At 38.3% G+C, this 27,268-nt stretch overlaps 1 protein-coding gene across 1 annotated transcript; it reads left to right on the forward strand.

The window, feature by feature from the left end:
• Positions 1-25,698, forward strand: LOC124278930. Its single transcript, XM_046714760.1, has 4 exons — positions 1-216; positions 24,099-24,338; positions 24,499-24,744; positions 25,105-25,698. Exons 1-4 carry the CDS (start codon positions 1-3, stop codon positions 25,696-25,698), a joined length of 1,296 nt encoding a protein of 431 aa, XP_046570716.1.
• The last annotated feature ends 1,570 nt before the right edge of the window (positions 25,699-27,268 follow it).

Raw genomic sequence — 27,268 nt, forward strand, 5'->3', positions numbered from 1 at the left:
ATGCCAGGCAACTGTGGACGTCAGAAACTCAACAGAAAACGCAACAATAAGCGGAAAAAGATATCGTCCTCAAGTGGATCAGACACGAACTTAGGTGACACCCCTGCAACAACAAACATGGCCACCGCCACGGGCAACTTGGTGCGACAGTCACTGGAGACAATCTACTCAGCTAACGCAACCACCCAGGAACAGCCGCACTTCGGTACACCCCAGGTATTTAGCCCTTATCCTATTAACCAAGGTTCTGTTCTACCTTTGAATCCGGACTGTAGTAAGGCCATCATGGAAAAGTTGGAATGTATCGACAAAAAGCTGTCTAAACTCGATCTCATCGAGAATGATATTTCGGTAATCAAAACAAAAGTGGCAACACTCGAGCTAAAAGTGGGTGAAGTCGACAATGTGAAAAGTCGTGTTTCAGGTGTAGAGGAAAGTGTAAAGTTTGTAGCCGATCAATACGAAGATTGGAAAAAAGGAAAAACTGATATTCATCGTGACCTGAATAACCTAAAAGATCAAGTTACGGGGAACATATCCACTCTTGGTTAACTTAGTCAGGAGAACTTGCAACTCAAGGAATCCATCATAGATCAAAGATGTAGATCAATGAGGGATAATCTGATTTTTGTAAACATCCCAGAAACAGAAAGTACCCCGACTTTTGAAAGTTCCGAAGTGTTACTCAGAGAGTTCATCGAATCCAAATTGCACCTAGACAGCCAGAATATAAAATTCAAAAGAGTCCACAGGATTGGGCGCCCCCGTCGTCCACAACGACCAGGTGATACAGTGAAACCACGCCCCCTCATTGCTAAATTCATATATACAACTGAGAGGTACTCTGTTAAGAGAGCTGCCAGAGAACTAAAGGGAACTAATTTTTCAATTGCTGAACAATTTCCTGAAGAAATCAGCTGTTACAGAAGAGATGTACTGTTACCTCTGCTGAGGGATGCAAGAAAGAACAATAAAAGAGCCTACATGTCCGTTGATAAACTCTACGTAGATAATGTGTTACAAAGGCCCCACCCCACCTTACCGGGTACAACAGCATGTTCCTAACACCACTCATAGATAGGAAAACGACGGTGGTCACGAGGATGTGCCTGTACTGTGCACTTACAGTAAAGCTAAACATGCCCATGCATGTTGCCCAGTGCACAAGCTAAAAGTCACTCATCCGAGAAACAGTGACCCGGCGAACAAGAAAAATGCACCTATCTGTATAGAAACTGTACACAGTGCCAGTGAAGATAATTGTTTTAACAATGTCACCGTAGAAAATGCCAAGAATTCTCTAAATATTGTTGGTGATGAAACTAGTTCTGACTTTGCAAATAATAGCACACGAAAACCTGTAAATAATAACTCTTTGAACGTCACAGATACAAAAACCGAGTTTGATTATGTAAACAAGTCTACATTAGAATATTTAAATGCTCCCATTTTGAATATCGGAGATATGTCACATTCAGTGAAAAATTCTTCCGTGGAATATGTAAACAATAAACCTTTGATCAGAGATAATGAAATTGCATCTGACTATGGAAAGAATTGTATAACGAAACCTGTAAATAACAACCCTTTGAATTACAGAGATAAAGAAACTGGATCTAAGTGCATAAACATTTTGACACTAGAATCTGCACATGGCACCTACTTGAATATCACAGATAAAGAAATTGTATCTGAATGTGTAAACAATCATGCATTAGTGTATTTAAGAGATAACTATCTGAATACATCAGATAAAGAAACTGCATCTAAATGGGTGAAAAATCCCACAGTAGAATCTGCACATAACACCTATTTGAATATCACAGATGAAGAAAATGCATCTGATTGTGTAAACAATCACACATTAGAGTATGCAAGTAATAACTATCTGAATACATCAGATAAAGAAACTGCATCTAAATGGGTGAAAAATCCCACAGTAGAATCTGCACATGGCACCTATTTGAATATCACAGATGAAGAAATTGCATCTGATTGTGTAAACAATCACACATTAGAGTATGTAAGTAATAACTATCTGAATACATCAGATAAAGAAACTGCATCTAAATGGGTGAAAAATCCCACAGTAGAATCTGCACATGGCACCTATTTGATTTGAATATCACAGATGAAGAAATTGCATCTGATTGTGTAAACAATCACACATTAGAGTATGTAAGTAATAACTATCTGAATACATCAGATAAAGAAACTGCATCTAAATGGGTGGAAAACCCCACAGTAGAATCTGCACATGGCACCTATTTGAATATCACAGATGAAGAAATTGCATCTGATTGTGTAAACAATCACACATTAGAGTATGTAAGTAATAACTATCTGAATACATCAGATAAAGAAACTGCATCTAAATGGGTGAAAAATCCCACAGTAGAATCTGCACATGGCACCTATTTGATTATCACAGATGAAGAAATTGCATCTGATTGTGTAAACAATCACACATTAGAATATGTAAGTAATAACTATCTGAATACATCGGATAAAGAAACTGCATCTAAATGAGTGAAAAGTCCCACGTTAGAATCTGCACATGACACCTATTTGAATATCACAGATGAAGAAATTGCATCTGATTGTGTAAACAATCACACATTAGAGTATGTAAGTAATAACTATCTGAATACATCAGATAAAGAAACTGCATCTAAATGGGTGGACAACCTCACAGTAAAATCTGCACATGGCACCTATTTGAATATCACAGATGAAGAAATTGCATCTGATTGTGTAAACAATCACACATTAGAGTATGTAAGTAATAACTATCTGAATACATCAGATAAAGAAACTGCATCTAAATGGGTGAACAACCCTACATTAGAATTTGCACATGATAACTATATGAATATCTCAGATGAAGAAATTGCATTTGACTGTTCAAATAACTCCACTATGCAAACTGTAAATAATACTCCCCTGAATATCATGGATAATGAAATTATAACTGATTGTGCAACCAAGGCAACATTTGAAACTGTACATGACCATTCCTTGAACGTCATAGATAAGGGAAGCGTTAATAATGATTGTGTTTCTTCTGCTGCTGCGGACGGTAATGTTGATGGTGATAGTGATCTTGATGATAATGATGTTGTTGATGATGATGATGATGATGATGATGATGATGATGATGATGATGATGATGATGATGATGATGATGGTGATGATGATGTTAATAACAAAGATGATGCTTTGCAAATGATTATAGTCAACAGATAGTAAGCTTTTAAATCTTAATGTGTGTGGTCTAAGAAAGAGACTTGAATATGCCGAATTTACAGAGTTTATTGAGAAGTATGACATTATTGGTCTGCAAGAAACCAAAACTGACATCTTTGATGATCTAAGATTACATGGATATGAATTACATATTCATCACAGGTCTGGGTCCTTAAGAAAATCAGGTGGTATTGGTTTTGCAATCAGAAATACTTTAAAAGATTTAGTCACATGTCTAGAAGAAGAAAGCACTTATGTTCTGTGGATTAAGATATCAAAGTCTGTGTTTCACATTGATCAGGATATGTACATTGGTAATGTATATCTCCCACCTGAAGGTTCTAAGTATGTGAATTGTAACGCATTTAATGAGATTGAACAATCCCTATTACACTATCTATCAGTCAGTGATTATGTAAGCCTTATGGGGATTTCAATGCCAGAACTAACACTATGTGTGATTACCTTTTACTTGATAAGCACATTGTTGATGATTTCGAAATGGACGTACCACAACTTGAAAATGATATTAACCCTCTGAATATACTAGACAAACTGAGCCTACCACACCAGAGGTGCACACAAGATAAAGATGGGGCTAACAACTTTGGGTTTAAATTGATAGAATTGTGTAAGAATTTAAATCTCTTTATCTGTAATGGAAGAGTTGGTTCAGACAAAACAATCGGCAAAGCAACATGTAAAGGCAAATCTGTTGTGGACTATGTTATTTCGTCACCATCATGTCTATGTCTTTTTGTTAATTTTGAAATAATTGATTACTCACCATTATATTCAGATGTCCACTGCCCTGTTCAATTTGTTTTAAAATCCCATAGAAACATCACCAATGAAATTGTCCATCCCTCGGTAAATCCAATGGAAGATAACATTACTATAGGCAAACCGTTACGATATGATACCAAAAATCGGACCTCTACTGCAATAATATAAATGTTGATAATATCGCACGCCTCACTGAGCGTACACAAAGCGCAAGCGAACGCGGTGTTGACCCAGATCTGGTCAACGAGCTTGCAACAGACATAGCGCACGTGCTGGTGGACGCTGCACGCGAAACTTTCGGCGTCAGGAGTGTTCGCGCGAATCGTCCCAAACAGAATAGAAAGAAAAAAGATAAACCGTGGTTTAACAATGAGTGTAGGAAAATGCGAAAATCATTCCATAAAGCTAAAAGAAAATATAAGTCACGTAACACTCCATTAAATAGAACGCATTATCATCAAACGTCAAGAGCATATAAAAAATGTATGGACAAAAGTATGCGACAATTTCAAAATGAGACCACTAAACAGTTTCGTGACCTTATGAAACACTCGCCCAAAGAATACTGGAAGCTACTGAGTAAAGGGATGTCACTAAATCTGATAATACACCTGATATTGAAACATTCTTTGAGTTCTATAAAGATATTAATGAATCCAAATCTAATGAGGATATATCAGATGATGTTGTAGATGATCAACAATATGACACTGATGTCTTAAATAAGGTTATAACGGGTGAGGAAATCCTTTCGGCAATTAAAAATCTTAAAAGAAATAAAGCCACTGGACTGGACTTTGTTGAAAATGATTATTTTATTGATGCTTCCACACATTTAATACCACTCCTAACCCATTTCTTTAACTTGATACTTTGTTCCGGATTTGTACCAGACTGTTGGCTAAAGGGTATAATCAGACCGATATATATAAGAAAAGGGCGAACACCTAGATCCAAACTCATATAGACCTATAACAATTCTCAGTTGTTTCGGTAAACTATTCACAAGTATTCTTAATGCGAGGCTCACTAAGTTTGTCGAAGTAAATAATATTTTAACTCCAGCTCAAGCAGGATTTAGAAGAGGTTTCTCTACAAGCGACAATGTATATGCTCTACATGCTGTTAGGGAAATTTTAAAACAAACAAAACGTAAACTCTATTGCGTCTTTGTTGATTTCACAAAAGCGTTCGACACTGTGTGGAGGGCTGGTCTGTGGTATAAACTGCTAAACTGTGGAATATCTGGTAGATTTCTTAACTTAGTAAAGAACATGTATAAGAATATAAAATCCACTGTCATGTTACATAATCAAATATCCTCATTCTTCCCATGCAACACGGGAGTAAGACAAGGGGAAAATCTATCGCCACTTCTGTTTTCACTTTTTATAAATGATATTGAGCCCTTTCTACTGAAACGAGGAAGTAAAGGTGTTAATCTAGAATACCAAACCGAAACCGAATTGATACTTTGCCTGCAGTTTATTGTCTTGCTATATGCAGATGATGCTGTCGTATTCAGTGAAGACCCTGAAGACTTACAACAATCACTCGACACTTTTCATGTATATTGTTCACGATGGAAACTAAAAGTAAACTTGTCCAAAACCAAAATAATAGTTTTTGGAAGCGGGCCTGCTAAAAACAGTAAACTAAAATATAAATTCACGTTCGGCAATCAAACTATCGAAATGGTTGATACTTATACCTACCTTGGAATAAAGTTACACAGAAACGGGAGATTTGTAGAAGCCATTAAAGTCTTAGCAGAAAATGCAACAAAAGCTATGTTCTTATTATTAAAAAAGCACGACGAGTTAATCTACCGTTGGACTGTTTAATATCGGCATTTGACACTTTGATTGCTCCGATCCTAATGTACTGCTCTGAAATCTGGGCATTTGAAAACATAAAACTAATTGAAAAAGTTCATTTAAAATTTCTTAAATTGGCAGCAGGTCTTCGAAATTCAACACCAAACTATATGATTTATGGAGAACTTGGTAGGGAACCCCTCTACATCAAAATATACAAACGTGCTATTCTATTCTGGCACAAAATGGCAAGTCATAATGAAACTCCAAAACTAACAAATATTATCTACAGATTTATCACCAGTAATTTCACTGACAACACTGAAAAACTACTATGGACAACGTTCGTTAAGAAAATATTAAATAACTGTGGATTAGGTGATATATTTGACAATCCGTTTATGTGTTCTTCACGGTGGTTAGCTTCAAAAGTTGAAGAAATATTGAAAGACCAGTTCCTGCAGAACTGGCATAGTTCCATTATTGAAAGCCCGAAAGGTGTGTACTATAAAATGTTTAAAGAAAATATAAGTTTTGAAAAATACCTTTATCTACCTAAAAACGTCTATTACCCAATCTTGAAATTTAGAACAACAAATCACAACTTACCAGTTGAAACTGGACGCTGGTCTGATACCCCAAGAGTGGAACGTTTGTGCCATCTATGTAATTCCCCGGCGGTTGGTGATGAGTTCCACTACCTGTTCAGGTGTGAAGCCCTTCTCCAGCCGCGGTCTATACACATACGTAAAGATCTCTACGAATGGCCTAATATGTTCAAGCTAAAAAAATGTTTATCTAGCACCAGAGTAAAAAATGTGAAAGACCTGTCTAAATTCATCAACATCATCTTCAGACTAGTTGCAGCTGCATGAGAATCATGTTAACTTACTTTGTCATATTTCATTGAAAATTTCACTATATATATATGTATTTACCTTATATTGCTGTCATCTTGATTGATTATATTATCATATGCGAATTTATATTGTACTTTTCTCATGTACCACCGTTGGTGGGTTCTCTTGAGAATAAACTGTCCACAGACAGGTTACGTAACTCTGTCGCCAGAGCACTGCAGTGATGTCATATGAGGAACGATTTTCAGTTAGTTGTATAGAAAGTGTGTAGTACGCTCATCATTTTGATGATTTCTCGACATGAACGACGACATGCCGAATCGTTGCTTTGTCGTCAATTGCTCCTAGGGGTCGGGTGATGGTGTCACCATGCACAGATTTCCACAGGATCCCGCAGTTCGTGCTAAATGGGTTATGTTTGTGAGTGCGAAGCGAGCGTTGTGGAAGCCTGAAATGATATCTTACTTGTGTTCAGATCGCTTCACGGAAGTTAAAGAATCAAAACTACTTACTAGTTATAGTAAAATATGTATATGATTGATGACCATAAAGATTTTCCATAACACAACTTGTAACATAACGATTTCTTCCTCGGAAGTGAGGTTGTGGTCGAAGTAACAATAATATTATAAGTAGTATTATATTGACACCCACCTCGCTGCCAGGAGAGAAATTGTTATGGTATACGCTATGTCATGCAAAAATCCTATTGGCCATCAATAAAATACATATTTTACTACCAGTAGAAAGTGGTTTTGATTTTGTAGCTCGGTGAAAACAAACCTAAATAGCATTTATCCACAGACTGGCGGATGTTCCCGATAGGGCGCCGCCATTTTTTGAAAATCGTAAAGTCTGTTAGAATTAATGAGATTATAGTTTGTTTTCATCAAGTTAGAAAATCAAAACTACTTTCTACTCGTAGTTAAATATGTATTGGAATCATAACCAAAAGGATTGTGCATGACACAACTTATAACATAACGATTTCTTCCACGGAAGCGAGGTGGGGGTCGAAGTCACAATACTGCGCGATAAATTTCTTGCTACATTCACATGGTTAATGTCCACTCACCAGTATGTAGATACTAGTCAATGTGCGTCTTTATATTTGGTCTTATAATCCTAATTAGTTTATTATCATACTTTTATGCATTTTGAAACTAAATAAAAAGCTGACGATCTGCTGATACTTATAGTGAATTTATAACAGAACTGTAATATCTAGACATTTTATAGTTTGCCAATGTGAATCATAATTCGCACACACACCCTAGTGTATGTTGTCTGTCTCATTACACTTCACGGCGAAAACAATGATTCTGTTGAATGCTACGACAAATGAATAAAAACAAAATGCAAATATTAAAATTAAAACAGATTAAAGTTATAGGAACAATATCAGGCCATTACCTTGTTTGAGGAATGTATCCATCAATATCCACAAAACTGTTCCAAATGATGTGTCTTTTAACAGTTTAATATACGAAAAAGTGATAAATCTTTTCAGGTATTGGTGTATAGTCTCATTGGTCACCCAAGATAGCACACCTGGCAACTAATTGCATAATGTCCGCCTTTCATTAAACACAGTAATTTAGTTAGCCAATAATGGGCAATCAATCAATGTATTGCCGGTTAATCCTTTGAAAGAAGGACGTTGTTTTTACGCAGACATCGACACGACAGAGTGTATTCAGTATAGATTAGTAAATCGACATACATAAACACTACCTTTTGACAATTCCGCTGTGTAAGATAAAAGTAATTAATCAATCAGCGTGTTAGCGGTTAATCCTTTGATCGATGTTTATAATGTTGAATATTTACTCCAGACACAAGAAATGCCAAATGGGAACCTTTGTCGGGTAATCTAAGTGTGTTACCACTAATTATACCTGTTATAAATTCATTAACTGACCATCAAGTGAATGATGACAAATAACATGTGTAGGTGTATACCACCTAACACGGGTTACAACAAGGGAGTATTAATTTTTGCTGTATTGCATGTGAAAACTTATGGGCCGACACTGTTTTGAGAATACAAACAGATTTTTACATGACATGATTAAATATCGAGGTAAAAAAACACAGAAATGGGATCAATTTAGATCAGTCATTATACAAATAGGGCCTAACGACACCAATCAATTGTGACAGAAGCGTCTATGAAAACAAGTTGTAACTCGGAAACTAGGCAAAGCAGGAGACAAAATTAAATGCCAGTAGATTGTGAGAACATATAGCTTTCATTTTCCACAACAATTGTCACGATTTCAGGTTTATACAAGCCTGTAAACAAGATAATTTACCCCCTAAAATGTAGATGAATTCTGCATCGGCCCTCAAAGCTATTCCTCATATGACGTCACAGAGTCGCGCCGCTCTGATTGGTTGAAATTTCGTTCGCGGGTGAGAATTGTGCACTGTTGTCAAAAAGGTCGATTTAAGTCAATTAAAGGTCGAAATGAGTAGTTTTAATGACGGGGTTTCATTTATAACGATGCCAGTTAGTGATTGATGTATTTTTACCCCCTAGGGTTTATGTGACCTTTAAGAATTCGCCAATTTTCACTGATTTTCATCTTTTACTGAACTCATGACAATAATCTTTTCAACGTTACGAATTTGTTTTACAATACTGTAGTTCATGTGTAAACAGTACCTTTAAACTGAATGGAATATTTTGCAAAATCAAGTTTAGGACAGTGAAGTAAGTTGCTACATTTACACTAGTGAGTCTACACTTTTAATCGGGAGTATATAATTCATTGAATATAACACCAATTGTATTTTACTAGTTTAAAATACATCATGATAATGAGTGCAATACAAAGTACGTTAAAAGCAATGGTTTTACACAAATACATGATAAATTGAAAACTATTTTTCCTCAACATTACATACCATACATCCAACAATAATACTTTAAAACACCATAAACCAATGGAGACATGTTTGTACTTTTAGTCTTATCAGAGTACATTATAATACATAAAACAAGCATTGTCACTAAGGTGACATAATCCCCCGCCGCAAATTATCAAATCAAACTTATAAAGTAATGAAAGTTTAAGATGAAGTTAAATGTCAACAAAAACATGACCATTCAACCTCTCTTGATATCTTGCTGTTTAGTTGTTCAAACACACACATATTTTCAACACTGACTTTGACCTTGACATGAATGTCATAGTGTATGAAATATGCAAAACTAGTACTAAAGAAATTGCTTATTGAAAAACACTCAATGGAGGTCTTGAAAGTCTATGAAGAAAATCCAGTGAACCGTTCTTAAAATATCTTGCTGACAATTCAGGTAGACATGCTGAAATCTTCAAAGTGTCAAAAATTATGTGAAGGTCACCAAAACTGACCTGGCCCTGGGCCTTCCCTAGATGAAGCTTGGTGACAAATATAAAGAAAATCCACTGAATATTTTTTGCGATATCTTGATGACTATCTTAACATGCGATTAAACATGCTGAAATCTTCAAAGCGTCTCTGTGACCTTGAAAATTAAGTGAAGGTCACCACAATCGACTGGGCCCTGTGCCTTCCCTAGATAAAGCTTGGTATTCAATATGAACAAACTCCAGTGAAGGGTTCTTGAGATAGCTTAACATGCAGGTTAACATGCTGCAATATTCAAAGTGTCGCCATGACCTTGAAAATTATGTGAAGGTCACCAAAATCGACTGGGCCATGCACCTTCCTTAGATAAAGCTTGGGGTTAAATATGAAGAAAATCCAGGAAACAGTTCTGGAGATAGCTTAACATGCGGGTTAACATGCTGAAATCTTCAAAGTGTCGCCATGACCTTGAAAATTATGTGAAGGTCACCAAAATCAACTGGGCCATGCACCTTCCCTAGATAAAGCTTGGTACTGAATATGAAGAAAATCCAGTGAATGGTTCTTGAGATAGCTTAACGCGCAGGTAAAACGTTAAAGTCCCCTTGTGACCTTGAAATGAAGGTCAAGGTCACCAAACCTGACTGGTACCAAATATGAAAAGAATCCAGTCAACGGTTCTTAAGATATTCCAATTCGTACGTACGGACGGAGCCTAATACTATATCCCCCGCTTCGCGCTAAACGCGCGGCGGGGGATAACTAACCTTTCATTTCCTCAAGACCAAACAGTGTTTCTCCTGAAGTTGTCAGCCAGAACGAAATTACTGAGTGCCTTGCCTTGCATGAAAAACCTGATCTGCAACTTTCAGCCAATGAGATATTGTAATGCTACTCTGTAAACTTTAAGCCAATCAGCACTGTTGGTAGAAAATATGAACTGTGAGCTATCCTTACATAGGTGGCGAGGCTCCAAATGAGTGATACTGAAGGTCCCTACCTCATTGTGAAATAACAATATTTTAAAGCTTATAATTAAAACCTCAAACAATACCAACATGACCAAGAAGCTACTACATATTTTTAAGCCTGTTACATAAGTTGTTGGAACGTTGGAAGCACAGAATATGTAATACATTCAATACACCTTACTTGTAATGTGTTTTAATCATAAGTGATTTATTTAGTAATGTAATTATATAGTAAACTAATTGCTGACATACGGTACTAATGCAATACTACCAGTTTAGCACTATTATTAGCATTAGACAAGTCCTGTTATTTAAATCTACCGGATTCCAAGATGAATTTGTGTAAAGATTAGAATTATTTCTATATTTTTTGTATAATTCTTTCAACATTGAGATACATTGAAGATACAGAAAAGCAAGTTAGAAAGCACTTTCGGTGACTGGATTAAAAGACTTCAACTTGAGATAAGAAATATATTGTTGAGCAAGCTTTACCCTTCGTAACTTGAGACATGGTTCGTCAACCTTAACCCATAGACTTTAGACTGGCGAAGTTTTAAATGCACCATAATAGAACCTAAGACCCCAGTGATGAAAACGTTCAAGCTCACGTAAGTATAATTTATGAACTGAACCATACATAATACACACAGTCCCGCTTAAATTCGACTGACGCTCAGTGGAGATTTATGGGTTTGGGTGTATGCTCTCTCTTATGAAAGAGTTGTAGAAAATATCAACTTGCTCTAACCATCCTGGTATAAAATTTTTGATATGGAATAGAAATGTTTGCTATGAAATGTAATGCCTAAAAACCTTGTTTCCTTAACTATATTGATATGTGTAGTACACAATAACAATTCAGAATCAATATGCGTTTTCTGTTCGTTACTCAAAAGGAGACAACATTTTTTTGTCAACTTTGTGGAAACTGCGGTGGTTGAGTTGGTTTGGCGGCTGACTTTGTGTGCTGGCGATTACCTGCCTGACTTAGAAGGTGTGGGTTCGAATCCCGGATGGGACTAAACCCAACAAAAGTACTAGAATCTGTACTTTACTGAAAAAGAGTAATGCCAAATATAACATATGCTACATTTGATCACTTAATAAATGGCCATGTGTATTCATTTCCCAATATCACTGTGTCATGTCGACCAAGAAATACGTGCTCCAAGTGGAACAGTGCGACCAGGACAACCTTCTCTCGTCACTCTTGCGTTGGGTCAGTCGGCGCACAAAGGTAACAGACCAGTCTTTTGGAAGGTTACTCATTAAAACAGTCAGTTAGGTCGGCCTTATACACCCTTTGCGTCTGTACTCGTGAGGATCCGGGTTAGAATTAATCTTCAGTAACCCATGCTTATCGTAAGAGGCGACTAGCGGGATCGGGTGGTCTGGCTTGCTGACTTGGTTGACACGTCATCGTATCTCAATTGTGTAGATCGATGCTGATGATGTTGATCACTGGATTGTTTTGTCCATACTCGATTATTTACAAACTGCCTCCATATAGCTGGAATATTACTGAGTGCGGCGTTAAACAATCAACCAACCAACCTTTGCTAGAGAGTGTGCTATGTTTCTCCAAAAGGAGACGAGATGGAACAGGACTGTCAACAGACTCAGATGCATCGGCATCATTTACATCAGACATCCCAACTTCACGGGGGAAAATGTAGAAAAAAATATATATCCCTGCTGTTAAAATAGGCGGGGTGACGGAAGGGGAGGTGGGAACGACAGTTTGTGAAACAAAGAATGGGATCGTCTTAAGCATTGTTGACAAGAAAATCCCACGAACTCTACCATGTCTAACTGTGTATTAAAAGGACCCTACCACTGTTACCAGACCGCCTCCGTGGTGTAGTGGTTAGAGCGTCCGCTCGGAGAGCGGAAGGTCGCAGGTTCGATCCCCGACCGCGTCACACCAAAAGACGTTAAAATATGGTACTTGTTGGTCCCTGCCTGGCGCTCGGCATTAATGGGTACAACAAGGACTGGTCGGCTCGGAGTCAGTATAATGTGTCTGAGTGGAGTATTCATGCTTCACTGCGGCATGGTATCTCAGTGGGCTAGCACTATAAAACCAGCTTAAGTCTGGGCTAGTACAAGCAGCCGCACATACACATACACACGCATGCACGTCGTCATATGAGCAAAATATTCTCAAGCACGACGTAAAACCCAATTTCACCTCACCTCACCTCACCTCACCACTGTTACCATCTCGTTTTGCGTTCCACATTGTCCTGCGGGATGTACTCGCGTAGTCCAGAAAGGGTCGTTCAGTTAAGGGGTAAGGGTAGGACGACTGTGAATCCCAAATTATCGTTTTAATCGCGAAAACAGTTTCTGTTATGTGAGCTTTGACCACTATGCATAATCCGCTGGAACCCACGTGACCTTTCCGCTCGTGACGTCATATATGACGAGAGACATATGGCCAAAGACCAACCTCTATAGTAATACAAATCGTGTTGTTGTCGTAAATGGTACGATAGTGTATGGATGCCTGGGGATGCACAGCATCATCGAAGAATGGCAAGAGCCACCATTTCTTTCGTTTTCCAAGTAAAAAGACAAATTTAGGCAGGAGAAATGTTCCGATAGGGGACCAGTCGAATTGCTACAAAATGCCCCAGCACATTTTGTAAATTTGACCCGGGTTTTTTTTGTCAAATTGCCCCAGAGGTTGGTCAAAATGCCCCAATTTATTTAAAATGATTAAATATATGCCATAAATGCATAGTTTATGTCAACTTTGATAATATGTACTTCATATAAAAGTTTTATGTATGTGTGTGTGTGTATATATTATATATATATACCGTATATGACCGTCTATAAGCCGAATTTTGAGGACCAAAAAAAGCAGTCTGTAGAAGGGGGTCGTCTTATCCATTGGTTACGCTTTCGTCAAACTTTTTTCCAGGGGTAAGAAAACAACATCGTATCACTTCGCGTGAACAAACAACAGAAGACGACTTTGTCAGTAGAGACGTCAAATTTGCAATCAAACATCACTAGACAAGATTATTTACCTTTTAAGTTATAAGTTGTTTTTGCTGGGCATTGTATTATTTGCAGGGATTAAGATTACCGTGTGTATCTGAGCCGGAAATAGCAATCAGCTGTGCACACGTTTCCCGGCGAACAAGTTCAAACATGCACAATAATATAACGGGACGAATTCTGACGCAGTCATCAGTAAAATATAATACAGAATACCATTATTTAACCCAAAGAAATATATCCTAGCATTGTTTAATTTAAGTTACAGTTTTTGCTCTATAAATTAATTAAGATTAGGATTACCGTGTGTATTTGAGCCGGAAATAGCAATCAGCTGTGCACACGTTTCCCGGCGAACAAGTTCAAACATGCACACTAATATAACGGGATGAATTCTGACGCAGGCGTCAGTAAAATATAATACAGAATACTATTATTTAACCCAAAGAAATATATCCTAGCATTGTGTAATTTTATTTACAGTTTTTATGTAAAATATATATAATCAACACTAAGGTTATACGGACCCTCATGAACGTGGTAAGCACATGGAATGGGGTAAAATACGGAAGCCATTTAAATTCACACATTTTTACCGATGTTACTGTAAACTAGCAGTCAGTGGAAAACGAGGCGGTAATCAGTTCGTGATTGTTGAATGGGGTAAAATAAGCAAGCCAGTTTGTTGCTACAATAAATATGATATTTAGAGAAGCAAAGTATTCCTAATAACTTTTATATGATTTAAACATATTTTTATTCATGAAGATGAATTGGGATTGGTGAACAAGCATTACTGCTTATATTAACACCGCTCCCATGCAACATATAATACAACATGAAAATGGAGGATTTGACGTCATCGATACTGACCATTGCATAAATATAATATTTTTAAATGTATAAATATATACAGATTACATGAAATACAACTATTCTCTAAGTAGTCATAAGTTAGTGAGTTACAGTTGTGTGTGTCTCACAAGCCATTGTAGAAATATAAATCAATCATGAGAAGGTTGTTGAGTAAATTTAATAATTTTCCTGAGAAAATTTAAAGCGTTGTGTCTTCGTCAGATAATCGTGGACGGATTCAACTATTTTCTGGTTTACACAGGGAGTAAGTTCTTTGTTTCCCTTAAGAATGGTATCCAGGTTATAACCCGTAGTGTAAAAATACATATTAAGTCTTATCCGAGTATAGTTACGGCAAGTGAGGAAATAGTGTAGGGCGTTTTCACTCTGATGTCCACAAGGGCTGTCATTTAAATGTCTGTTATACTTATCGGCGTTTAGGTCGCTACATCCGAGCCTGAGGCGGCAGTGAACGATTTGGCAAAAACGAGTGCCATAATTAAGGTCAAAGTAAATCTTATTTTCAGTTTTTGTAATTAGGTTTTTAAATTCTGTGAGATTACATGACGCTTTGGAATTTGGTAGGGCATTCCATAAATTTATTGCGGCAGGTAAAAAGGATTTAGCATAAGAGGCAGTGCGACTGTAAATTCCTTGTATTTCAGAGTTATTCCTCAAGCTGTAGTTTGTAGTTCCGGAGACGGAGTTTGGAATCAGGTCACAAAGATATTTTGGCAATTGGTTGTTATAGAAAAAAGTTAACTTCTGGCAATTCCTTCTATCTTGCATGGACTGAGATTTGGTTTCATTATAAAGTTTGTTATGACTTGTGCCACGAACGGCACCACATATAGTTCTCAGAGCATCAAGATGTAAATTTTCTAATGTACACGATTGCTCAGAAGTACAGTTATCCCAAATATGCGAACAATAGTCAAATATTGGCAAGATATAGGATTTATACATAATATCCACCGTTTTACGTGATAATCGGTATTTAGAACTCCTCAGACAACTGATCATAGGGCGAACTTTACGTACAATATCATTAGTGTGATCATTCCACGTACAATCGCTTTGGAGTGTTAATCCTAAATGTTTATGACTTTTGACTTCTTTTATGATTGTTCCGTCCATGAATAGGTTCGGTTTTAGAGACGGTTTCGTTTTACGTGAGAACTGAGTAGTTTCGGTTTTATTTGGATGAAATGTAATCTGCCACTTACGGGCCCATTGTGAAATTCTATCTAGATCTGTGTTAAGACAGGTAGCAGCAACTGATGGATCGTCTATGATAACATTTAATGAGGTGTCATTCGCAAAGAGACGAATGTTACTGTCAACATCACATACAATATCATTGATGTATATCAGAAAAAGAAGTGGTCCAAGGACAGAGCCCTGAGGTACTCCAGCTAGTACAGTTTTCTTGTCAGATTTATAGCCGTTAATTGCGACCCGTTGTACTCTATTTTCTATATAACTTTCAAACCATTGTAATGGTTCGCCTTGGATACAATAGGTTTTCAGTTTATAAATAATTCCTCTATGCCAGACCTTATCAAAGGCTTTACTGTTGCAGAAGTCGTTATCTCTTAGGAAATTGAATACATATTTAAATACACATTTCTCAAAGACTTTCGATAAACAAGATGTGAGCGCGACAGGGCGGTAATTACAACATTCATGTACGCTTTCTTTCTTGTGAATAGGTATTACCGATGCTTCTTTCCATGGACTGGGAAAAATTGACAGGCTAAGGGACAAATTGAATAATTTCGTAAGTATGGATGTTAGACTATTTGCGGTATATCTAAGTACTTTATTTCCTATCCCATCCGGACCGGTCGCTTTTGATGTGTCCAGTGACATTAAAATATCTCTGACGTCATCGCGGGTTAAAGTGATGTTAGTTAATTTTGGGCTGCAGGAAACTCGGTATCGGGCAAATCTCGATTTTGATCAGCAATAGTCGACTGAGCGATAAAGTAATTGTTAAAGACATCTGCGATTTCTTCAGGGTCATTATAGATTGTATTGTTAAAGATAATTGTCCCAAATTGAAAATCATTGTTACGTGATTTATGTAGGCGATTACGTTTCCGAATCAAAGAACGTATTTGACTCGTCATCCAGAGCGGATCTGAAGGTCTAATAGTGACAGTCTTATTTGGTATATGTTGATCGCAGATTTTCATTATTGTGGATGTTAAATCGGTTGCAGAAAATAAAATATCACCATCAATATCATCGACACTCTGGTTCATGCTTACAGTATCAACTAACGAATAGTAATAAACTTTCCTCTTATAATTTATAAGGAGGGGAATTGGTTGTGTGATGGTCACAAATATCGGACAATGGTCACTGCAGATAGGGTCAAGGACTCCCGAGTCATTTACAGCTTTAATATTCGAAACAAAAATCAGATCTATCAGGGTACTTGAATGTGTTGTAATTCTAGTTGGTTCCGATATAATCTGTTTAAGGTCATACATCGATTGAAGGTTATCTATTTTAGTTCAATTTTCCCGAAGGACGTCTATATTAAAGTCACCGACAACAATTGTATACATGTTCAGGTCGACGGCGTTACCGACAGATTCCTCAATCAGATCCCAGTACCCCGCGCTCTTATCTGCTCGATAGACGGATCCGATTAGGTAACAACGGTGTTTACACTTAATCTGTATCCCACCGCCTCGAGGCGGGGGTGTCAAGGTTGTCCATATGCTTGGCGTGTAAGTTGCTTTTGACATAGATCGCGACACCGCCACCACGCGTTTGCCTATCTTTCCTGAATGGTAGGTGATATCCAGGTATTGCTATATCAACACTACGAATGTCTGCATGCAACCAGGTTTCAGTAAGACATATAACGTCATAAGATCGAAATTCTGCGTCAAGTAAATCAGTTTTGTCTTTCAAACTGCGTACGTTCAAATGTATTATTTTAAGGTCTCTGAAATATTTCGACCCAGGATTCGGATGGATATCGCCACAGCAGAGAGAAGCATGAGAGAGGCAATTACAGATAGCTTGGGTGCTGTAGAGACACAAGAACTTAAAACTGTGTATGGATTTCATAAATCGGACAGCAGATTTTGACTGTAGTTTTGCAGCAAAGGAACCCACTGCCTGTCTGTACTGCTCAATATCAGCCATAATCAAATATCATACATATAGTCGTATCAGGTAGGACAGTGGGTTCCAGTGGGTGATTACATGGAGGTAGACACACACAAACTGAACTAAAGTAACTAATACATGTTAATACGTTTGTTGTAATTTGATGTAGGTATAGGTCAACTGACGCTGTGTAACATGATTTTGAGTGAAACAATGAAAAGAAAATAGAAAGGAAAATAAAGTAAGCCATAACCATGATATGGCTTGATAAAAGAAACAAAAAGACAAGATGCGCCTTTATGGGAGGAACAACCCAAAAACTAGGGACAACGGAGAATCTTTAGGTAAGCAATCACAAGCTGGTTAACTAAATATCTACACAATCTATACATTCACTTCCAAACGTATAGGCTCGCCGTTGTATACATAAATGCTTTCATCAAACCATACACAATTGCCCATATACATGCATACACACACAGATATTTACAAGTTCGCATTTGCCTAGACTTATTTATAAGGTAATATGAATTATTCATACACATGCAACTTACATGTATCTTCTGCACACATAATACACACATTACAAGAATGTATTCTACACACATACTACACACATTACAAGAATGTATGCTACACAAATACTACACCTATTACAAGAATGTATGCTACACACATACTACACCTATTACAAGAATGTATGCTACACACATACTACACCTATTACAAGAATGTATGCTACACACATACTACACCTATTACAAGAATGTATGCTACACACATACTACACACATTACAAGAATGTATGCTACACAAATACTAAACCTATTACAAGAATGTATGCTACACACATGCTACACACATTACAAGAAAGTATGCTACACACATACACCTATTACAAGAATGTATGCTACACACATACTACACACATTACAAGAATGTATGCTACACACATACTACACACATTACAAGAATGTATGCTATACACATATTACACCTATTACAAGAAAGTATGCTACACACATAAGAATATATGCTACACACATACTACACACATTACAAGAATGTATGCTACACACATACTTCACCTATTACAAGAATGTATGCTACACACATACTACACACATTACAAGAATGTATGCTACACACATACTACACACATTATAAGAATATATGCTACACACATACTACACCTATTACAAGAATGTATGCTACACACATAAGAGTGTATGCTGCATACATGCTACACCTATTGCAAGGATGTATGCTACACACATACTACATACATTACAAGAGTGTATGCTACACACATACTACACACATAACAAGAGTGTATGCTACACACATAGTACACCTATTACAAGAATGTATGCTACACACATACTACACACATTACAAGAATGTATGCTATACACATATTACACCTATTACAAGAAAGTATGCTACACACATAAGAATATATGCTACACACATACTACACACATTACAAGAATGTATGCTACACACATACTTCACCTATTACAAGAATGTATGCTACACACATACTACACACATTACAAGAATGTATGCTACACACATACTACACACATTATAAGAATATATGCTACACACATACTACACCTATTACAAGAATGTATGTCTACACACATAAGAGTGTATGCTGCATACATGCTACACCTATTGCAAGGATGTATGCTACACACATACTACATACATTACAAGAGTGTATGCTACACACATACTACACACATAACAAGAGTGTATGCTACACACATAGTACACCTATTACAAGAATGTATGCTACACACATATACACATTACAAGAATATATGCTACACACATACTACACACATTACAAGAATGTATGCTACACACATACTAGACCTATTACAAGAATGTATGCTACACACATACTACACCTATTACAAGAATGTATGCTACACACATACTAAACCTATTACAAGAATGTATGCTACACGCATACTACACACGTTACAAGAATGTATGCTACACACATACTAGACCTATTACAAGAATGTATGCTACACACATACTACACCTATTACAAGAATGTATGCTACACACATACTACACACATTACAAGAATGTATGCTACACAAATACTACACCTATTACAAGAATGTATGCTACACACATACTACACACATTACAAGAATGTATGAAGAACATGATATCAAAGTTGACCAAAACTATGCATTTATGGTATATATTATTATCGTTGAAAATAGATTTGAGGACATTAGGATCAATGACCAAATTTGCTGGGGCAGTTCGACTGGTACCCATGAGATATATATCAGTCACATATTTCACATAATCTTGAAAATGTTTGGCTATAACGCTCGTTCGGTTTGGAGCCATAAATGCTGCAGTCAACCCGAAAAATTTTTACATAAGCAAAATGTAGCGAAACATACATTGTCCTGACTAGTATTTAATAATTCGCCAGTTTTCGGGGAATAACTTATTAAGTTCTGCGTGGCTTATATTATCTCTACTCCACCAAGCTGGGATATCGTATGGGGACTTGATACTTTATTAATGGGGACAAGGATCCTAATTTTAATCAACAAAATAATTCCAGTGTAATTTTTGTAGCAGATACTGTCTATTTTCCCCCGTCTGAAGCATGACCCGGTCTTTCTTTTTAAATCTCAGACACCCTGCAGTCACCCATTTGACAAAAAAGGAAGTGTAGTCACATTTCGCAAAAAATGTTTTCTTAGGGACTGATAATTTATTTATAGGGATGGGTGTGCTGGTTTGACTGTATCACATGTTGCTGACAAATAATATTCCTGATAAATTATATGGTCTATTTTTGAAAATATTTTAACATCAAGCGGTGCCTCTGTTTCGCTTGATTCTTCTTCTGCATTTTCACCAGAATATTGGTTTGCAAGATGTAAAATCGGATCGTATTGATCCGGTCTAACATCCATTTCTGAAATGACATCAGGAACATCTTTATTGCTTCAGAATCCATGGACATAAGTTGTGAGGTAAAATCAAAGAGGAATCCGTCAGCAACAGGCACATATGACTTCATGTAGCGTGATATCCCCACAGCTCATTAAATGTGTTTCCATTATTGGCGGAAATACGAGTACGTCCTGTTGTGTTTTTATTGCGATTTTATAAACGTTTTGTTCAATTTTAAGCACGGAAGGTGACTTTTAGAATGACTTTACCCCTATGAAAAGTTTTGTTTACGTTAGTATTCTCCTTTAAACAACCACATTTTTAAACGTAGAATTTTTGTGATTTTAAATTATGGCTAAATTTGACTACAATCGCCTGCGGCTGAAGAGATGATATAAATCCAGCTCGGGTCCATGCAGGTAGCAAAAGTAATGTAAGTCCCCATGGTCTCTAGCATGGGGATCACCCTTCAGTTGCTGGCGATGTATATCCTGTTTTATATTGTGTATTGTCCAAATAGTGTTATTATCTTAATGTTACCCGCTATTCTTAATTCTAGCACGACATTGTGTGATACTCAATTCTGATTGGCTGAGAGCTCATCAAAACCGTACTGAAATGGCAGTTTAAGACCGCTAATTAAAGTGACGATTCACCGCGTATGAATACAACAAACTCGTTGATCATTGTTTGTACACAAACATGTCGGACATCGGCAATTTCTATCTCGGCAGCATCTTTGGTGTCTTTGAAGTATAAAGCGAACAGTGAAGAAACTACGAAGCTGGAAAATCCGTCAGCAGCGCAAAAGCGGCAGTATATTCAAACCGGGTCCAGATCTACGCGTGTTGACATCGACAACACACGTCGGCCCACACGTCCAAGTATTTCCGTGAATAAAGTTAGCGGCGACTTAACTTAGCGAGTTCACGGCTTGAATTTGGGCGAGTCGATTGTCATACAGTAGGGGAGATCAATAATTCGCTTGAGAAAAAAATCAAATAGTTATTCTTGTTCACAGTATAAACTGTATTTTTTTTATTTATGTATGCTACTTGTTACAAAAACAAGCATACTGGTTCCTGAAATAAAGCATTTATGTTGTTGAAAATGCCTTATTTTGTTCATTACACAACCTGTCCCTCAACGGGACGATTCCAAGCGATTTCCAGGAAAAAGGCCCCTTCGCGCATTGTGTTCTTGCGAGCAAACAAGTTCGGTTTTAAAACGCTTATCAGTCGTGCTAGAATGAAGATAAAGCTACTCTGTTTTTTACATTACATTTAGCGGTCTTGAAAAATTGAAAAGAGAGTAGCTTTATCTTCTAATTCCAACTAAGACATTCTAGTTGTTTTACTGTCCTTCGTTGACAGGTTTATATAATACACATGTATATTCTTTTTAATGTCAAATTTGTTGAACCATTTCCGATGTGACGTAAAATTGTAACTCACTCTCCAACTACAACTTTAACACAAGACAGAATCGGCTCATACCACAGTTGGAAACTTGACAGTAGTTGGTCTCGTACGATGTAAAGGCCCGCACTACTCCTCCAGTGTGAAAGGTATGTTGTTAACGTGTCCCAGCCTCACATTTCTTTTGTTTCCTGATTGGAAAAATACTTGAACCTTCGCGACCACTTCATCATCATGTTCATGATTGTGATGTATCGGGACAGCAGTGGCAGAATAGCTAAATTAATGGTCCCTGTTGAGGTATTAAGGAGGACTCCCCGAGCACGCATGCGCACGAACAGCGAACAGCATGGCGACCATATGCTCACATGTGTACTCACGCAAACGTGAATAAAATACTGTTATACTCCCCGTTGAGTGTAATACTTGACATAATTGGCGACGAGGTGAAACCTCTCCAACCATCTCTACGATGTCTGACTGCAGTAAGTTTGGAGAATTTAACCCAGCTGTGGAAACCTGGACTTGTTACACCGAACGGCTCTCGAAGCACACTTCACGGCGAACAAGATTGACGACGCTGACATACGGAGGTCGATTCTCATCAGTTGTGTGGACCAAAGACATATGGACTCATTCGGAATTTGATATCTCCTGCCACGCCAAAGGATAAACCTTTGAAGAACTTGTGGAAGTTGTTCAAACTCATCACGATCCACGACCGTCGGCTATTGTGCAGAGGTACAAATTCAACACATGCTTTCGTCAGCCAGGTCAGTCTATTTCTGAATATGTGGCAGAACTACGGCGCTTAGCCGAATCATTGTGATTATGGGACAGAATTGGAGAAAATGTTGAGGGACAGGATAGTATGTGGTGTTGCTAATGATGCAATTCAGAAGAGACTTTGTTTGAAGCAGGATTAAACTACAAACGTGCTTTAGAAATTGCTCAAGGTATGGAGATGGCAGCTAAGAATATTGTTGACATTCAGAATCCAGCAGGAAAGAAAGATCAAGCATCTGCAGACATAAACTTTGTAAAGAAGAAACAGTATTCAAAACCAAGAGACAGTTCACACAAGTTCAATAGAAAGGACAGACCTCAACCTTCACATGATAAGGGAAAGGACGCAAGTGCTTTAGGTGTGGTGTGAGACGACTCACATAACCCTGATCAATGCAAATATGTGGATGTGGAGTGCAGTTATTGTCACATCAAAGGACATATCAAACGTGCTTTGTTTCAAACGTAAGCGGAGACAAGGCCACCAAGCAAATCTTCTCGAGAATGTCGATCAGTCAGACATAAGTGAAGCAGAAGAAGAATATGAACTTTACACCATAAGTGAACCAATGTCTCAACCAATCATGATAACAGTACATCTCAACGGCCAGTCCGTAACCATGCTATTTGACACAGGTGCAAGCATCTCCATCATGAGTCTTAAAACGTTCAAGAGCATTTGAAGACAGAACAAGCCCCTCAGCTCAAAAAAAGTTCATTAATCCTACGGGGTTACACGGAAACATTGTGGACTTGATAGGATGTGCAGAGGTAAACATCACATTCCAGAACCAAACAGTTACATCACAACTCCTTGTAGCCAGAGGTAGAGAGACCCAGTCTGTTCGGAAGAAATTGATTCGACTGTTCAATGTGACACGTTTTGATGAACTGAACAATGTATCATCTTCTCCCCAGGACATCGAGGATGTGCTCCAGACATACTCACATATTTTCCAGGAACAAGGTGGAATCAAGGGTATGGTTGGTAAGATATACATTCCACCAAACGCAAAGCCAGTGTTTCTCAAAGCACGACCACTTCCTTATGCCATGAAGGAAAAGGTCGACAAGGAACTTGACCGACTCCTTGCAGAAGGAATAATAGAATCAGTACAACACTCGGAAGTGGGCCACTCCGATAGTCCCTGTACTCAAGTCAGATCACACAGTGAGACTCTGTGGAGACTACAAAGTCACAGTGAACCAAGCATGCAAGCCAGACCCATACCCAATTCCAAGGATCGAAGATCTGTATGCTAAACTCTCCGGAGGACAATCGTTCACAAAGATAGACCTCCGTGGCGCCTTGCTCCAGCTTCCTATCGACGAGAAGTCGAAGGACTACACAACCATAAACACCCATAGAGGGTTGTTCAGATTCAACAGATTGCCTTTTGGAATTTCATCCTCACCGGGCATATTCCAGCGCTGCATAGACAATCTCTTACAGAACATTCCTATGACTGGTGGTTACCAGGATGATATCATCATCTCAGGTCAGGATGATACCAAACACATTGAGAACCTCACCACTGTGTTGGAGAAACTTTCAACAGCAGGCGTAAGGATCAAGAAAGAAAAGTGTGTTTTCAAAGCTCCAGATGTTTGTGTATTTAGGGCATAGAATCAGTGCGGAGGGCCTACACCCACTATCAGAGAAAGTGGATGCCATCAAAGATGCACCCGCTCCTACAAACATTACTGAACTTAAGTCATTTCTGGGTTTACTAAATTACTATGGGAAATTCTTGCAAAACCTATCAACGGTCCTAGCTATTCTACACTACCTTCTGAAAAAGGACATTAAGTGGCATTGGTGTGCCAAACAGAACGATGCTTTCATAGAAGCAAAAAAGACTTCTTAACTCAGCAGAAGTCCTGGTGCACTTTGACAGTGAGAAAGAACTTATTCTTGCTACAGACGCATCACAGTACGGACTGGGTGCAGTCCTCTCTCACAAGATGCCTGATGGGTCCCAGCGTCCCATATCATTTGCTTCACGAACACTCAACCAGGCAGAAAAGGGTCGAAAAAGAGGGACTCTCTGTCATATTTGGAATTAAAAGATTCCACCAGTATCTCTACGGGAGACACTTTCTGATGTCAAATGACCACAAACCCCTTCAGTTCCTGTTTGGAGAAAAGAAAGGGATTTTGGATATGTCTTCTCCGCGTATCCAGAGGTGGGCAATAACCCTGTCTGCCTACAGCTACTCCTTCGTCTACACTCCAGGAAAGGATCTTGGTCATGCGGATGCCATGAGTAGGTTACCACTACACAATGCACCTTCCTCGGTTCCCACTCCTCCAGAAACGTTGAATCTAACAGAATTCTTCGATTCAACGCCAGTGACTGCAACAGACATAGCTGCATGGACGAACCACAATCCACTGCTTTCACAGGTGAGAAGATTCACCAACAGTGGATGGCTATCATCAGTGAATGACGATTCGATGAGACCATTCTTCTCACGACGAAATGAACTGAGTTCACACGGTGGTGTGATACTGTAGGGACAACGTGTTGTTGTACCTAAACAAGGTCGCGTACAGCTACTTGAACTGCTACATGAGGGACATCCAGGAATGGTGAAAATGAAGATCACGCCACTATGTATGGTGGCCAGGTGATGGATCAAGAAATTGAAGAAGGAAGGTGAAGACCTGCGACACATGTCAGGTGAATGGGAAAAGCCACCCCTCCGTTGAACATTCATCCGTGGAGTATCCCAGTGGCCTCTGGCAACGACTGCACATCGATTATGCCGGTCATCTGATGGGAAAGATGCATCTGGTTATAGTAGATGCTCATTCCAAATGGATTGACGTACACGTATCAAACTCAGCAACATCCGCAGCAACCATTCAGAAGCGTCAAAGAAAGTTTTCGCAACCTTTGGCCTCCCAAAAGACTGTAGTATCGAACAATGGCGCATGTTTTTCCAGTACTGAGTTCAAGATGTTCATGGACAAAACGGAATCGAACACATCTTCACTACATACCATCCAGGATCAAATGGCCTTTGTAGAGAGATCGGGTTCAGACCCTGAAAGAGGGAATCAAGAAAAAATGAACTGGCGAATAGTAGATTCGAAGGCTTAACTCTCGGTTCCCTATTCAGATACCGTACTACTTCACTCCATCACGAGGGAAGTCCCCTGCTGAGCTAATGATAGGGTGAAGAATGAGAACCGGTCTGGGCTGGTCCATCCTGATGAGGTCAGGAAAATTGTGCGACACCAGAGTAAGCAAAAGGCCTATAAAGATGATCATGCAACACACCAAGACCTTTCGGGGTGGTGATTTTGTCTATGCCACTAACTTTGGCAGTGGTCAGGGGTGGATCCGGGAACTGTGCTGAAAAAATAGTCAGTTCCATCTGTGATGTTCATCTGGCTGATGGTCGCGAAGGTAATGCGCACACATGAATCACATGAAACAACGCTTTGAAGCACCAGAGCACAGATCTGAAGTGATTCCGGAGACAGTCACCTTTACTCGACAGCTGGACAACATGCAGGCAACTCCAACCAGCATTCCAACAACGCAGGATGAGGTGCCGACGACTAACCATATGGCACTACAGTAAAGGTGACACGGTCATCGGACAAATCAGAGATCATCATTCTGCGGCGCTCTTTGTCGAGCCCTCAAAGCTCCTGTGCGACTTGACTTGTAGACTGTAAAAATCAGTGTTCTGACATAGTTCTAGTCAAAAAGACTTTAAAGTTTTAGTTTCATTCAAATAAGCTTTATTAACACAAGAGACTTTTAATTGAGTTGAAGTTAATTAATAATTTCACCCTATTGTATATCTCATATCTAAAGAAGGGGAGAAATGTGATGTATCGGGACAGCAGTGGCAGAATAAGCTAAATTAATAATGGTCCCTGGTGAGGTATTATGAGGACTCCACGAGCACGCATGCGCATCGAACAGCTTAACAGCATGGCGACTTCATTATGTGCTCACATGTGTACTCACGCAAACGTGAATAAAATACTGTCATACTCCCCTCGTTGAGTGTAATGCTTGACAATGATTTTCTCTCATCTCTCTCTACTGGTTTCTAGCAATACATGT

This window comes from Haliotis rubra, unplaced genomic scaffold (genome assembly GCF_003918875.1).
Source record: "Haliotis rubra isolate DU_JTF1 unplaced genomic scaffold, ASM391887v1 Scf2438, whole genome shotgun sequence".
Taxonomy (NCBI): domain Eukaryota; kingdom Metazoa; phylum Mollusca; class Gastropoda; order Lepetellida; family Haliotidae; genus Haliotis; species Haliotis rubra.